Below are 17,537 nucleotides of genomic sequence, written 5' to 3' on the forward strand. Positions count from 1 at the left end.
AAATCTCAACGTGATAACTGAGTTGATTGAGAGGTACCACATAGAACTTACACGCCTGCCACCGAAATGTGACTCTTCCAATGCCTCCACAGTAATTTGTGTATGAAACAACCTCAGAATTCAAAATCTGTTGTTTAACTTATTTGGTGATTCTCTCTCTTTTCTGAAGAGCATAATGTTCTCTCACTTAACTTTTACTGTGAAGTTGACCGTGTTTAGGGAACTCCTGGAATCTGAATACACAATACGAGAAGCAACTCCAAGAATTTATCTCCAACAAAGCCTGTTTAATTGTTGCTTTTTACACCAGAGCGATCAGTTAGGAGTGTCATGTAGGTGTGAATGCGTACTCTTCTTAACTTCCACAATTAATATTAGATTGGTTTTCCAAAGATGTTTTTGTGTTGTATACTCATTCTTACGTGTTTTTTCCTTCTTAATTTTCTGTTTCCAGCTAACAGTGCAGTGGATTTTACAACAGTGAAATTCCTGCTTCAGGATTCTAAGAGTTTGTTACATGCTTTCAGCACAAGGTCGCATTATGATGGTGTTCTTCCACAGGCCTTTGCTCAAGTAAGCAAACTGCTCCAAACATTTACAGAGGTAAGATAGCTTTGGCATGCTGTTTAGAGTAGCTAATCACATCCCTTCTAAAAATGTATTTAGCAGACATGGTCTGGAGCACTGGAAAATGAGCAATCAAACAACACTGCACAGCTTTCTTCCATCCATAAATGAAATAATATAAAATCCCAGCACTGCTGTGACACGGCTTCCATAAGAGGATGTGTGTTTTATAACTTATAATAATAACTGTTTACTCTCCATTCAATTCACTTAGTATTTGCTTAATGCCTTTAGTACGTTAGAATAAGTTAGAATGAAAATATCCTTTACCTGCTGTTGTCTGCATGTTTTAAAAAATTTCCAGAGTATTTTGAGGCATGTTTTGATCCAGTGTGTCTTAGAGTGCGGTTCTGAGGGTATCACTTCCTGAATTAGAAACCGTCAGTGTTTCACCATTGCCCATAGCATAAGGTTTACATTCTATCCTGATTTTTCTTTTTTTCACACCCTTTGCAGTCTCATTCTTTTTACTAGATTGTAAGGTGCTGAGGCTTGATTACACCTATTTATCATTGTACCCTAGGTGTCCTCTATCTAGTTCAATGCCATATGTGTAGAAGTGTCCGAACAGTGTTCTTAAATTGATACTAACATGTTAGCTAAGAAAGGCCACTATAATTAGTAGATTGGAAATATCATTTGATATAAATGGAAAAGGATAATATTTTTTCTAGCTCTGAGGCTTTTCTGGGAATATTCTGTACATAATCAAGGACAAAGAATAGTCAGCACTTCCTGGAAAGCTAGAACATTTGTAAGTACAATTGACGTTCTGTTTCTCTCACTTACTAGTGAAGGACTAGCTGCATATTATGTAATTCTTATTTCCCCAGGTCAAGGCAAAACTTAAGCAAGATCCTTCAGAAAATACAGTGGGTAAAAAGAAAGAAGATTCTTCTTTGATGAAGTCTAATAACCAGGAAATCACCATTTTCCCAGGTTCTCCTCTTCCCCAGCCCAACAGGCATCAAGAAATCTGGTCTATCCTAGAGAATGTTTGGATTACAATATATCAGAACAGGTACCAAATTTCTAAGAATTTTTTGAGTTTTTGGGTTTTCCCTCAATACTGTTATTCATTGAACAGTTGGTTCGGTGAATAGTTGGGTTGTGAGTTTAATGTACTAGATTGTCTTATTGAGGGCTTTTTGTCAAATTGGTACCTTAGGGACAGTGATGCTTAAATAGGGGTGCAAATCAGAATTACCTGGAGAGTTTTAAAAATATATATGCCTAGACTCTGTCCCTAGGAATTCTGATTCAGTAGGACTGAGGTGAAGCTGAGATCATGCATTAAAAAAATCTCCGGGTGATTCACATGTGAAATCTTGATGAGAAGAATTGCCTTTATGTCAAAACAAGTGAATAGTCACCTAGATTGGCTAAACAAATTAGCAGGATACAAAGCCTTAATAAAATTTAAAATAATTTAAGAAAAGGTCAGTCCAGATTAGGGAAAATTCATGTAAGATTTTTTAAAAAGGAAGATAAATACTTTTATTTAAAAGGAAGAAATGCTTTTATTACCTTCACACACATGAAGTACTCTGGTCTTGGTAAAATGAAAAGGTAGTGACCATTTGTGAGTAGTTCTTTAAATGGGCTGCTGCTAGTGTAACTTAAAAAATGATTTTAAAACAGCTGATTTTAAAGTAGGCCAACACTCCCTCCCATAGTTTTCCCCAGACCCATAATCTTTATATAATTAATTTGCCAATCATATTATACACTTTATAGTATGATTTTGGTTCAAGGGCGCAGTGTGACTTGTTTTGGATTAAGATTATCTCTCTGTTCTAGATGTTCACAAGAGCAGCAAAGTAATATTAGCACTCCACTTAAACATCTATTCTCAATCAATCATCTGTTATACAACACTGTAGATTTGTGGCCCATTTTTAGTCCTTGGCTACAATTAAAATCTTTTTTTCAAACAAATTATAGTCTCATACTAGTATAAGAAAAAACTGTACCTATGTGAGCTAAGGAAATATTTAAAAATTTGTATTTTCATGTAAGATAAAGGTTTTGTCTGTTTTGTTCAGTCTTAATGTATTTTTAATGTTTTGGCTAATCAGATATTCTTGTTAGCAGAAGTTGCCACGTATGCCAGGCCGAGATTATTACTTTCAAAATAAAATAGATTAAAACCATATCTAAGATATTTTAATCTTTTCATTTAAAATAAAATAGATTAAAACCATATCTAAGATATTTTAATCTTTTCATTTAGAAAACATTTGAGTAATTTATGTAACTTAGAGCTGACCTATAATATACATACGTTTCTGTTCGATTTTACAGAGTTTGGGTAATATCTGGATAATAGACTTTACCTTATAGTATTTCAGTAAGTGAAAAATGCTTGTATTGCTTTATCAGTCTACTTTATCAGCCTCCTTTATTGTTTCTCATGCCTGATTGTGGACCAGAGTCATGTAGAACTTTTCCACATATTCATGCTTGGGTCTTTACTGTTGCGATACTCATTTGAAGGTCTGGTAGGCCCTGGGTGCATTTACTCATATCAAACTACTGGAGCAGTTACACACAGCTGTAAGTGCCATCTTCCTGCCCTGTGTTCTTATCGTGCTTCAGTAGATAGTTGAGAACTTATGGCACTCCAGCTCAGGTTTTTTTGTATCTTTTCTATTCATAAGGAATTTGGATAAGGGTTAGATCCTATTGATTCAAGTTGGAAAGAAATCTTTCCTGCTATTTCTCATTCAAGCTTCTGAGACATTTTTTTAAACATGTATGTTGTGTTCGCAATGGGAACTTTAATTAAACATAATGTCTTACCTCTTGCCATTGCTATTTTCTATGGCTCAGAATTTCATTAATACTGTGAAGGCAAAATAAAAAAGAAATTGGTTTTGACAATCTATAGACTGATATTTTTTATAAATTGACAACTTATAACCAATTTAATAATTTATTTAATAATCTAGAATTGAATGTCTGACATTAGATTGCAACTGTAATCCATGTCTGATTTGAAATGTTTACATTCAAAACAATCTCATTATTCTTAATCTTTGACTTTATAATAAAGTAAATGTAATGTATAAAAATTCATATTAATTTGATCTACTTTTGCATATTCTTTATTCTATTTTATATAAAAAATTACATGAACAAAAAAGTTTGCTCCTTACAAAATGTGCACACCACAGTTCCTATGGGATATAAAGACAATAACTTTGGGAAAATCATCTAATCTTTCTGAAACTCAGTTTGTTCGTCTGAAATCAGGAAATAGAAGTAGGTGATTTTTAAGTTCCCTACGTATTCTAAAATTCCAAGAGTTTTGGACTTCGGACAGTTTTTAGATACCATATATATTTTTCAAGTTTTTTTCTACTTCATGCTATCTTCTTTACTGAAGAATGTTTAACTTACCCTCTCCATCCTAGCTAGATAGTAATATGGCATTTAAAGTTGTACCACAGTTTTATCTAAGGATTTAGATTATGTATTACAAATGGCTGACTCAGAACAAAAGCGGCTAGGTAAGAGTTTTCTCTTGCTTTGGCTCTAATCAGCTGACCCAAATGCTTATTCAGAGATTAAGTAATGGTAAACTTTTAAATCTCACTTGAAGCTAAATATTTTAATGTTTTGAAATATAGTACATGCAGTAGATGATTGTTTCTGCCAGTCTGTCCTGTGACTGATGTGGCTATTCTTGTCCTCATCTCCTCCCCATTTCTCCTACATTCTGCCATTTAGGATAAATCCTGGTGGAGGGCCTTTTAGTGCCGTGATTCTTTCACCTCAAGTATATAAGTCTGTATAACAATTATAATGGAATTTTTTGGAATAAGTGTCTCGTATGTAGAGTTTTGATTTACTGATGGCTCTCCCGGAAGAGTTTGTTTTCCTATTTCGTTAATTCTGTCTCTCGGCCTCTCTGCCTCCTCCCCTCTTTCACACACACACACACACACACACACACACTAAACACATATATACCTGGAAAAAGACAAAGGAAGCACCCATGGATATTAATAATGCTTATCTCTGCTTGTATACTATGGACATTACATATTTTCTTCTTTCTACATTTCTGTATTTTTAAAATTTTATATGATTAGGCTTTAAATGTATAAAAATTTTTTAGAGATAAATATTTTTTAAATAAAATAAGTTTATGGTTTTTATTTTAAAAATAAATGCACAAAACCAGTTGTATTTCTATATGTTAGCAGTGAACAGTCTGGAAAGGAAGTAAAGGGGCCGGCCCAGTAGTGTAGTGGTTAAGTTTGCACACTCTGCTTCAGCTGCCTGGGATTCATGGGTTCAGATCCTGGGCACAGACCTACACACTGCTCATCAAGCCATGCTGTGGCAGTTTCCCACGTACAAACAGAAGGAAATTAGCACAGATCTTAGCTCAGTGACAGTCTTCCTCAAGCAAAAGGAGGAAGATTGGCACAGATGTTAGCTCAGGGCCAATCTTCCTCACCAAAAAAAAAAAGAGAGAGAGAAAAATAAAGCAATTCAAGTTACATGATCATCAAAAAGAATAAAATATTTAGGAATGAATTTAACCAAGGAGGTGTAAGATTTATGTACTGAGAACTACAAAACATTTCTGAAGGAAATTAAAGAAGACCTAAATAAATGGAAAAATCCAGTGTTTGTGGGTTGGAAGACTTAATAAGAGAGTTGGAGAACTCATACTTCCTGATTTCACAACTTACTTCAAAGATACAGGATTCAAAACAGTGTGCTACTGGCATAAACATAGATACCTAAATCGATGGAATGGAATTGAAAGTCCAGAAATAAACCCCTACTCTGTGGGCAGTTGATTTTGACAAGGATGCCAAGACCATTCAGTAGAGAAAGATAGTCTCTTTAATAGATGGTGCTGGGACAACTCAATAGCTGCATGCAAAAGAATGAAGTTGGACCCTGAACTTTATACTACATACAAAAATTAACTCAAAATGGATAAAGGACCTAAATAAAAGAGCTGAAACAATAAAACTCTTAGAAGAAAACAGAGGGGCCGGCCCAGTGGTGCAGTGGTTAAGTTTGCACATTCAGCTTCGGTGGCCTGGGATTTGCCAGTTCGGATCCCAGGTGCGGACATGGCACCACTTGTCAAGCCATGCTGTGGTAGGCGTCCCACATATAAAGTAGAGGAAGATGGGCAGGATGTTAGCTCAGGGCCAGTCTTCCTCAGCAAAAAGTGGAGGATTGGCAGCAGATGTTAGCTCAGGGATAGTCTTCCTCAAAAAAAAAAAAAGAAAAGAAAAAAAAAGAAAACTTAGGAATAAATCTTTTTCACCATGGCTTAGGCAATGATTTCATAGACAATGACACCAAAAACAAGCAACAAAAGATAAAATAGGGGCAGGGCTGCCTGGCACCGCAGACTGATCTGCACAGCTCAGCAAGAGATAGAATAGATAAATTGGACTCCATCAAAATTAAAACCTTTTCTGCATCAAAGTTAAAAGACAGCCTACAGAATGGGAGAAAATATTTGTAAATCATATATCTAATCAGGGTCTAGTATCCAGAATCTACAGTGAACTTTTAGAACTCAACAACACAAAGACAACCTGATTAAAAAGCGGGCAAGAGACTTGAGTAGACATTTCTCCAGCAAAGATGTACAGCTGGCCAACAAGCACGTAAAGAAGTGCTCAATGTCATTAGTTATCAAGGAAATGAAAATCAAAACCACAATGAGATACCACTTCATATTCACTAAGATGGCCATTAAAGAAAGGGAAAATAACAAATGTTGGTGAGAATGTGGAGAGATTGGAACTTTGACACATTGCTTGTAGAAATGTAAAATTGTGCAGCCACTTTGGAAAACAGTTCCCTGGTTCCTCAGTAAGTTAAACATATAATCATCATATGACCCAGCAATTCTACTCTTAGGATATACCCAAAAGAGTTGAACACAAGTGTTCAAACGAAAATTCATAGATGAATATTCATAGCAACACTATTTACATAGCCAAAGAGGAAACATCCAATGCCCATCAACAGATGAATGGATAAATGAAATGTGGTATATCCTATCCATAAAGTGGAATATTATTCAGCCATAAAAAGAAAAGGAAGTACCCATACATGCTACAACGTGGATGAATGTTGAAAACGTACTAAATGAAAGAAGCCAGACACAGAAGGTCACAGAGTGTATGATTCCATTTATATGAAGTACCTATAGTAGGCAAGTCTGCAGAGACAGGAAATGGATGAGTGTTACCAGGAACTGAGGGGGTGGGAGGAATGGTGGGTGACTGTTTATGGATACAGGATTTCCTTTTGGAGTGATGAAAATATTCTGTAACTAGATAGTGGTGATGGTTGTACAACATGGTGAATGTACTAAATGCCACTGAATTCTACTTTAAAATGGTGAATTTTATGTGTCGTTTGCCACAATTGTATTAAAAAAAAGTTACCTTGAAAGTGCTGTAAAGTAGGAGAGAAAATTCTCTTGAATGCTACTACCTAAAGGTAACGATGGTTAACATTGTTACTGTTATTCTGTATACCCAGCTTTGTTTTAGGCATGTATGTTAGTTTCCTAGGGCTGCCATAAGAAATTACCGCAAACTAGGTGGTTTAAAAGAAACTTATTCACTCCCAGTTGTGGAGTCTAGAAAGTCTGAAATCCAGGTGTCTGTAGGGTTGGTTCTTTCAGGAGGTTCTGAGGGAGAATCTGTCCTGTGACCATTTCCAGCTTCTAGTAGTTGCCAGTAATCTTCGTAGATGTCTCACTCCAGTGTCTGCCTTCATCTTCATGTAGGGTAGTGCCCACCCTAATCCAGTATGACCCGATTTTAACTTAACTAATGATATCTGAAAAGATCCTATTAAAATAAAGTCCCATTCTGAGATCCTGGGTGAATATGAATTTTGGGGGGATTCTTTTTTTGATTTTTTATATGGTGGTTATTATGTTATATAAGTAAATTTTGTATACCTATACTTTTCTGTTTCATAGATGGCATATACATTATTTTAATAGTTGTTTGGTATTTCATAAAGTGGCTAATTCACTGTTTACTTAACACTTTATATTGTTGAACATTTAGGTGGTTATTAATTGTTGCTCAATTGTGGATAATTATTATTAATATGTAGTAGATTTCTGAAATTGGAATTACCAGGGTAAAGTGTATGAACATTTATAACTTCCACTTTCAGCAAACAATCTGATGTCTAATTTTTTTCCTCTATCCTTGTATAAACTGGAGTACTGTCAGTACTTATGTACTGACCTGAGTGTAGATTGATAATATTACTTCCCTTCCATCTCTTATGGTCTCTTAGAATGAAAGATTATTTGCACAGCTTTTACAGTATTACTTTAGATTAGATCTGTATAGTTGTTGACTTAGATCTGTTGCATGAAATGTAGCCTGGACATTCACTATCTTTTATTTCTAATTTAAATAGATCAGCATTATAAGAGTTATACATTAGAAATAGAAATACTTGAATTACAGTAAATATACATGTGTACCTATGAGTATCTTTTCTTTTTCTCTATTTTAGCATGGATGTATTTCAAAGATTAGACTCAAATTCAGCTCTGACTTCTTCAAAAATAGCATCATTTGAAGAAGCATTTGTATATCTTCAAAAGTTAATGGCAGCTGTGAAGGATATTCTTGAAGGAATTCAGAGGTAAACACTAATTCATTTTAAAGTTTCAGCTTATTACTTTTCTCTTTCTCATAGGCTTATCGGCTTTTTCAGAGTTGCTGGAAGTCTTCCAGGAAGTTTTAGACACTAACGGCTTTTAGATTTAACTCTTCTCCCTCCTTTGCAAAGAATCTCTATTTCTAGTTTGTACCACAAGAATGTTTCCACTTTTTTCCTTTGTAAGAAAGATATATACCAGATTGTAAGCTTCACAAGGAACTTTATTTTCTTTATTGTGTAACTGTGGCTCCTGAAACAGTGCCTAGCATGTAGTGGACACTCTGTAATTGTTTGTTGAGTGAATGTATGTCACTTATTACTGCGCTTTAAAAACAATTATGTGTTAGTGTTTGTTAACACGATAGATTTCTTCCAACACAGTCTCGCAGTGCTACAAACTGAAGAAGTTTGAGAAGCAACATAGTCTTATCATGCTTTGAGACTTATACAAATAGGATTATTTTAAATATTTGTGAAGCATATAGAAAACATAGTGCCAGAAAGCTATAGAATGGACCATAGCACCTTTATAGCACGATGTCAAATGTTTCCTTTTGTGGCACTAAAGAAGAATACTAAACTTAATCTTGCACGTTTTTTTGATGTATACCAAAATTGCTTGACCTGACTTAGATATGCAGCTTCCTAACAGAAGAATACTATTCTTTATAAATTGAAAAACAACATCAAAACTGATTTGATTTTAGTATGTCCAAGTTTGAAAAACTTGGATTTTCAAAAAAAACCAGTAGTTTTTGTTTTCCCTTTTCTCTTTAAAGGTTTTTGGAAACTTCATCTCACTGTAAACGCACAAAGCATTTGTACTTTTTTTTAGATCATAATTGGCTAAATGATCTTTTTTTCCCTGAGGAAGATTAATGATGAGCTAACATCTGTTGCCAGTCCTCCTCTGTTTTATATGTGGGTCACCACCACAGCATGGCTGACTAGGTCCACACCTGGGATCCGAACCTACAAACCCTGGCCACTGAAGTGGAGCATGCTGAACTTAACCCCTAGGCCATGAGGCTGGCCCCTAAATGATTCTTAGAATAAAACATTACCAATGCTTTTTGCCACTGGTAATAATAACTGAACATTTGGCAGATCCCAAGGCAAATTAAATATCATCTCTAAGTGTGAATAGTCCCTTTTTTATTTAAAACAGTATTAAATAAGAGTAGCTCTATGAGGGAAAACTATTCAATTCTGATTTTAGCTATGTAAGAGCTGTTGTACGTTTTAGGTTGCAGAAAAGCCAAGCTTGATACCAGCTTTTCTACAGAAAGTAGAGGTATCAATCTGTGTTCAGTTACTCAACAAATGTTTATTGAGCCCCAGCTGCACTTGGCATCATACTAGGCTCTGGGGAATCAAAGATAAATAAGATGCAGCCTCTGCCGCCAAAGAGCTTGTAGAAGGAGTGCAAACAGTCACGTTGAAACATAATTGCAATAGAGAGTTATCAGTATTTTAATAGGGACACGTAGTGGAGGGAGGACGGTTTGAGCAAAGATGAGGCTGGATCCACAGTGGCAGGGAATGTCTTCTAGGCCACTCGGTGCAGTTTCCACTTTATCCTATGGGCTAGTATTTCACATATTCAGAGCTGTTAATTGTGTGCCTTCACAGGCATGTTTCTGGTCCAAAAGGCTTTGGAAATACTGTATACTGTACTACCCTCTTGGAAAATCACCATGTATCCCATATTAATGAGTTTTATAAACCTTTGCTGTAGAGAAACTTTTTTAATTTTAGGAGCTTTAAACATACGGATGCCTGTGTTAGCCCACCCCAGATGTTCTGATGTAATTGGTCTAAGGGTGTGCCTGGCTATCAGGAGTTTTAAAATTTCTCCAGGCGATTCTAATGTGTCTAGGCAAGTTTGAGAACTGCTAACCAATATGCCTAACTGGTGGTTCTCAAAGTGTGATCACAGAACCAGCATCATCATTACTACCTGGAACTTGTTGAAAATGCAAATTCTCAAACCCTCCCAGACCTACTGAATCAGAAACGCTGGTGGCGGGGCCCAGCGGTCTGTGTCCTCCAGGTGACTCTGTGCACGAAGGCCGAGCACCACCGGCCTGAGTGCTTAGCTCTGGTGGCAGATTCTCATCATCTGGGAGCTTCAGAAAAAAGAACAGTGGCTCGGCCCGATCCTAAACCTATTAAATCTGAATCTCTGAGAGTGGGACCTGGGCATAAGCATTTTTACAAGCTCCCCAGGTGATTCTCATGTGAAGCCAGAGTTGAGAAAGGATAGCATGTACTGCTTACATCAGCTTTATCTAAAGAAATAAAAATGTGAATTTTAAGGCTGGTGCAATTTTGTTATTCTTTCCTCTAAGGACGCATACCTCCAAGAATAAGAAAATGTCAGTGGCTCTGCTGCTTTTTAGCCTGTGACCTGGGGTAAATTGTCTTGAGTCTTAGACTTCGTCTATAAAACAGGCATAATAATCCCTTCTCAGAGCTTTTCACAAAGTTGCTGTGCTTTGAGAGTCAGCTATTGGTATAACTAACCAAACCAATGATTCTCCACTTATTTGTTGGGGAACCTGTGAAAACTCAGAGTTCTAGATCTTACCCCAGACTTATTAAAATCACAATATCTGTAGATCTGTAGATACTTTGTGGAAGAAGGAAGTTGTATTTCTAGCAAGCTTTCCAGGGGATTTGTATGCAGGCCCTGGGGGACTAGGCTTAAATAAACTAGTCCAACCTCCTGTAATCAGTGTGTTAGAACCTCTTGAGCTACCAGTAGAGGGCGTTATGAATAAAAAGTTCGCTCATTTCAGGATTCATTAATCAACAGGAAACTTCTAAAACTGCAAGGCTTTTTTTACTCTTCAGATAATAAGCATTTAAATAAAGATGTAATAGAAGTTAATAATTATATTATTTTGTCAAGTGTACATTCGGTCTTAAAATCTTTTAAGAAAAGTAGTTATATCAAATAAGTTCAGTTAAAAAATTTTTTTGGCTAACTATGGGTGTATTTTAAAATTTTTAAACATTGAAAAATACACTCAACTTTGTAGTGACTGAAAATTCATTAGCATTTTTTTGATGCTTGTTAAAATGGAATAGTTTCATTTGGTTTTGAGGTATATGCTCAGTGAATATTGCAACTCTGTTTCTTTTCATTTATCATAGGTGGTTTTACATTAGGAATCAATAGTAAGGTGACCTGTTAACCAGGTGCTTCAATTAAAGAAGTGAATGAAAATGTATTTGTTAAACTAGGAGCTTGGGCTTCTGGTTCCAGATTTATCCCTTTGTGGCTGACTTTGGGCATGTCATCTACCCTCTCTAAGCTAGGTTCTTTCCTTATTAAATGAGAATCCTGATGCCTTCTTCAGAGGAATAAATGAGATGATGTATCTGAGAATATTTTTTAAACTGTTACCTGTGTTAGTCTTTGTTTTCTTTTTAAAACTTACATTTGAAATGTTTAAAAATGTGTATTTCCGTTTTAATAAGGCTCTAAACATGATTGTGGTAAACAAGATGGGGTGGAGCAGTTGTCCATAGAGTTACAATTGGGAGCAGAATACCTAATTGTGCAAAAGTTGAAAAGTGGGAGTATTGCTGATTCCTGGTCTTTCTGCACACTTTCTTCTTTGGTGAGAGAGGGAATTTAATGAACTGATTTGCTGTTGGTTTAGAAATTGCTTTTTCTCTTTCTCATCTTTCCTTTTATGTGGACTATAAAAGGAAATTATAATTAATAATACAGTATTAATTTGAGCACTTTTGTGAATAGTTTCCTTATCTAAACATTAGAGAACCAAAGTCAGTACTTTCCTATGTAGATAAAAGTATTTTAAGATTTCTTTTTAGGTCATTATTATCTAGTCTCATTTTATGCTTTAGTAAACTTATGTCTAGATTGATCAGGTTGCTCTCAAGATCACAAAAACCTTTTGTTTAGTATATAAAGATTATAAGGTTTCGTTTGGAGTGAAAAATTAGTTGAAGACTCGTATGGCAAACTCTGAAAATAAGAAAAGTTCTACTTGTACATTAATCAAAAAATGTTCTTAAATGTCTATGTCCGTTTTGTGCTTAAACTGGCATCTCCCCAAAGTTAACTAAACAGGTCATGTACCCCAACTCTGAGGCATAGTATGTATAAATGTGTGCAGCTTCCGCTTGAAAGCTAATATTCAAAACAATAATGAAAGTGTTGTAAGTGTGTTTTTGGGTCTGTGAGGTAGGTGATGAGCTGCCTGGTTAAGAAGCAGAGGAAAGCGGAGAGTGAGGGTGAGATATTGCAGTCTGCATTCATGTTGTAGTCATGTTCAGGGGTTTCACTTTTATAAAATAAGGTTTAAATTATTTTAAAAGAAAAACAAAAAAAGGTAGCGTTTTGAATCCAAAAATATAACTAGATCATGCCTAAGTGCATATATTCATTTTGTCACTTAATTTAACGTGTGAGAACTCTGCATTTCAGTGTCAATGTCAGGAACTCTAGATTTCGAGCTCAAGTTGCTTTAAATGAAGTCTTTGAGATGATGAGTGTTTTCTCAGTTTCATATTTTGAATCATATGGAGGGGAGAGGGAGGGAGTTCCTTATAAATAGCTTGACATGTTTTGTGGGGGAGGGGATGCTTTTATATGAAAGGGTATCTCTTAAGTTTAGGTAACCTTTTTTTTCTAGCTGTCGTGTTTGATTTGATTGTATTTAAATATAGAATAAATGAGTGCTAATTTGTGCATTGGACATGATCGTATTCTGCATGGACACTCATGCCTCATCATGGAATATGATTTTGGAAAGTGAGACTTCCACTTGGATTTGGGAAAGGAAGATGATTAATTTTTGTCATCTTCAAATGCCTTAATAATCTTCAAAACTTTAGTAACCTCTGTTAGATTCCTGTGGCTTTGGTTTGAAATACTTTATAGAGCTGGTTTTCTAAAACACGATTACAATCATAAAGTTTGGGGTTTTTTGTGTGTGTGTCATTTACATATGTTTTTTCTTACTAATCGTCTAAAAAGTGAATTCCTATTACTGTCTTACCCTATTTTGACATAAGAACAAAACATATACTGGTGTAACTGTACATGATTCCTGGGAAAAGGAATCCCACAATCAGAGCAGCTTTTCAGATCCATTAATGATGTAGCTGCTTCGAAGAGTGTGGAGTTTGCACTCGAGAGGCTGCTTTATTAACGTAATACTGAATGTTTTGGTAGCAGACCTCTTGAGGTTTTAGAAAGGTTATTTAGAAAAGCTCATCCTTCAGTTGACACAGAGATAACACTCTTTAGGATGTTTTATAGATTAAGCTAATTGTTGAAACAAAAGGTTATATTAGAGACGTGTGTAGAAAATAAACACCTTAAAATGTGACTTTTCAGCATCTCACTCATTGCAGTGTGTGAGATGTTCAGCCATTGATAAAAATTTTCCTTATCTAGAGTGGAGAGATTTATCCGCGTTTAGGTCTAACCTACTTTCTTTGAAGCTTGGCCTTTCTGTCTTTCGATAATCAGACTTCACCTTCCCTCCCCCGCCAGGGTCCCCACAACTCCCCAGATACCACCGCACCTCTTCATCAGACTTTTCACACACCCCTTGTCCTGTCTGTCACCAAGTGTATCAGTTGCTATGTTGAGTAAGAGAAAGTAATACAACCTATTATTTAAAAAGGAAAGGACACTTAGTTACTTCACCCTCCATGCCATCATTTTGTACGTAACTTTTTCACAATTTATTTCGTAATCAGCTCCCTAAGATTTTGAATACCTATAGGCAGAAACTTTCCTTACCTTTCTTTGTCTTCCTTTTCTATATCTACATCTATATCTCTATCACAGGTACACATAGCAGATGGTAAAAAAAACAGCGTATTGAGTGAGAGTTTTATAGTCTTTCTGGTGGAGAACAACTTCTTTTAGAACTGAATGCTGCTAATAGTACTACATTATGACATTAGATAAATAGGTAATGTAGAGATTTTAGAAGAGATACAGAAGAGAGAAGTGCAAGCTAAGAAAGGGTAAAGAATACGAAAATCAAGGGGAAGGAGAAAGACTGGAAGAAAGAGATTGAGGAGATAAAAAAGGCATTTGTGTCTAGAACAGATGATAGCCTCTAGTAATTTGCCCAAATGGCTCTTAGGGTCACATGTTATCCTTGATTACTTAATCCTGGTCTCTCTGTATCAACTATCTAAATTAGTGTTAGTAGAAGGAAAGGTGGAATCTAATGGGAGTGATTGAGACTCAAGAAATATAAGCAGAGATTTCTGATGTGACATATGTAATGTCTTACGTAAAATATAGACAGTTATTTTATAAGTAAAAGCTTTTTGTGATATTTATATTGCAGTTTGATTAAACACTGCTCTAACCTAACATTTACATCAAATGTTATAAATAATACATAATAAAATTTATATTAAATTAACTGACAAAATATGTGGCATTCACACAGCCTGACTGAGTTATCCAGCACAAGCTGATATTTTGTTTAACCTGGCTCTTTAATGCTACTGAAGATAATAGGTCACTCGTGACTTAACTTTTAGAATAACTAGATTTCATTTTACACATCTAAAGCTCTTATCCATATTTCTCAGAGTTTGTAATTTAAGAATAGGAAATAAGGATGTTTACTTTTATCCTAAATATCAGCGGGGTGATGCCAGCTATTCCTACCACCCCAAAAGCATTTCTAGGTGCTGGTGTTCCCTTGTTTTAGTGAATAAAATCCACTTTTGGATGACGGAGTTAGGTATTTCCCATCTTAAACTCCTTGATCACACCAGAATTAAACAATCAAATATAATATGAAGATTACTTCTTGAAGATAAATATCTTAATTTGTTTATGGAGTTGTTTTTATTTAAAAGCAATGTTTTTAAAATTTGCCTTTTTCTTTGTAGTCGGTTATTTCTCCCTAATGATTTATTGATCTGATATTTGATTAAAATTCTCTGCTACTAAGTCTTATGTTAAGAAATGCTAAAACCACCAGAAACTACATTTTTAGTGAAGCAGATGGCATAAATTACTAAACCAGTGGGGTTAAACATCAGTAAAATAAATTAAATTGGAGGACTCAATTAAAGGTGCTAAATAAGGGCTATCATAATAATTTTAACTTGAATAGTAAGTCTATAGTAAATATATGAGATAAAGCCAGATGATCAGTTCAAATTCCATCCTACAGAGTACTTCTAAAAAGATTTAAAGTTAAAGGGTACCCTAGACTCTAGTATTTTGAAAAATACTCATCTATTTTGAGAGATGTCCTCTTGTGCCTCTAAAGAACTTTTAACACCTTGGTAGGCCAACCGTCTGCCCATAGTGAGAAGTGATGTAATCAGTGTGCTTAAGTCTGTTTCCCAATAACGTAAAATGTTGAGTCCAACTGAGGACAGTGTTTTCTATATAGAAGACACTCCATGAGTGTTTATTGTATATCAGAAACCCCTGCAGTTATCTGACATTTTCATGTGCCAATCCCTGTTAAGAAGGGATAATAAAGCTTCTAGAATCAACATACACTTACCCTTAATAAGAATGTAACTGGAACTCTAAGCTGTAAATCTTCCAGTTACTCTTTCTTTTGCCAACATTAAATTAGTTCATTTTTTGACAGTGTAGCTATATTTTCCCCAACTTAATTGTTGAGCTAAGACAAGTCATCAAAATTATATTTTTGATATTAATTTATGTGGATTTTATTTAAACACTTCTTTTTTAAAATTTTATTTATTTTTTTATTTTTCCTTCTCCCTGAAGCCCCCCAGTACATAGTTGTATATTTTAGTGTGGGTCCTTCTAGTTATGGCATGTGGGATGCTGCCTCATCATGGCCTGATGATCGGTGCCATGTCTGTGCCCAGGATCCGAACCGGTAAAACCCTGGGCCGCCGCAGCAGAGCACGCAAACTTAACCACTTGGCCATGGGGCCAGCCCTATTTAAACCCTTTTGATAATGTAGATTAAAAAGTGTGAGCACTTTTGTACACTATTGGAGCAAGAGGTACTATAAAGAATGTATCAGTGAGCTTTCTTCAGAAGGACTTGCATTCATTTACTAGGGTGACTCTATTTTAGAAAAAGTGAAATACTCAGACCTTTTAGGGGTTACTAGTTACTGGCTCTGAGTTAGTACTAGTCCCTAGAGACCTAAAATTCCACTGTAGTTGGAGAAATGGAGAGGGAGACAGATCACTTTGATTAATAACAATGACTACTGGTTTGTTTAGAAACTTGGAAAGAAAACAAGATTGGAGGATCGGTGACAGGGAAATCTGGCGAGGGAAGTCTGTGTGTGTGGGCATCTTATAATGGGCCCAGAGTATGAGGGTATTGGTGTCCCATGTGAGTACTCATCAGAGGCTACCCACTGCGTGGGCGACACTGAGTGATCAGACAGACAAGATCAGCTGTCCTGCAGATGTCAGTCAGCCTCTTTCCCTAGCCACCCCAGGGTTTGGTCAGTGAGCTCATCATATACAAAGGGACAATGGCAGCCTGAATAACATGAGCTCAAACTCGGGACTTCCCCTGATGAAGGCTGCTCTGGCAAATACTACTGCTGAGAGTCCAAACTGCCAGTAGCATAGGCAAATGCTAAGCATTCAATAAGGCACCGTTCCCTACGGGACCAGTAAGCTACTTAGTGGCCGTGGTTTGGACCCCTTCCATCGTGGAGGGGACAGTGATTTGTCCTCACTGGAATAGCACTTCTTTTGGATATGAAATTGCTTTCCCTCACTGCAGTGCTTCTGCCAGCAACTCCATCTGTTGATTTAAGGAATGTCTTGGCCACTGTCTTGATATCCCATACAACTAAGAAACTAATTTTGTAGCAAAAGAAGTGCAGCTATGTGTTTATGTGGAATTCACTGGCTTTATCATATACTCATCTGAAGAACTAGGTTTGTAAAACACTGGAGTGACCTGTAAAAGACTTATTTACCATATCACCTGTAACCTGTGAAGTTAGGGTGCTGTTTCTCTCTTACAATGTGTAGATCCAAGAATCAAGGGAAGCAAATGATAATGGTTTCTCCACTATTATACCAAATAACTCTTCTCCTGGTAACAAGTGTTTCAGTCATTGCTCAGTTAGGAAAACAGAAACCACTCTAGATGTTTTAAACAAAATTTAACATACATACTTAACTTCAGTGCTGTTGGAAGGACTGAAAGAGCAAAGGGGAGAAAGTGGGAATATCAGGAGGACTG

The 17,537-nt window shown here is 35.9% G+C and overlaps 1 protein-coding gene across 1 annotated transcript in view; it reads left to right on the plus strand.

The window, feature by feature from the left end:
- Positions 1-17,537, plus strand: part of SWT1 (SWT1 RNA endoribonuclease homolog) — a 101,135-nt gene that overhangs the window by 46,336 nt on the left and 37,262 nt on the right. The window contains 3 exon segments of the mRNA XM_070591018.1: positions 455-603; positions 1,461-1,648; positions 8,164-8,295. Coding sequence (XP_070447119.1) covers positions 455-603; positions 1,461-1,648; positions 8,164-8,295 — 469 coding nt within the window.

Source organism: Equus przewalskii, chromosome 23 (assembly GCF_037783145.1).
Source record: "Equus przewalskii isolate Varuska chromosome 23, EquPr2, whole genome shotgun sequence".
NCBI classification, from domain to species: domain Eukaryota; kingdom Metazoa; phylum Chordata; class Mammalia; order Perissodactyla; family Equidae; genus Equus; species Equus przewalskii.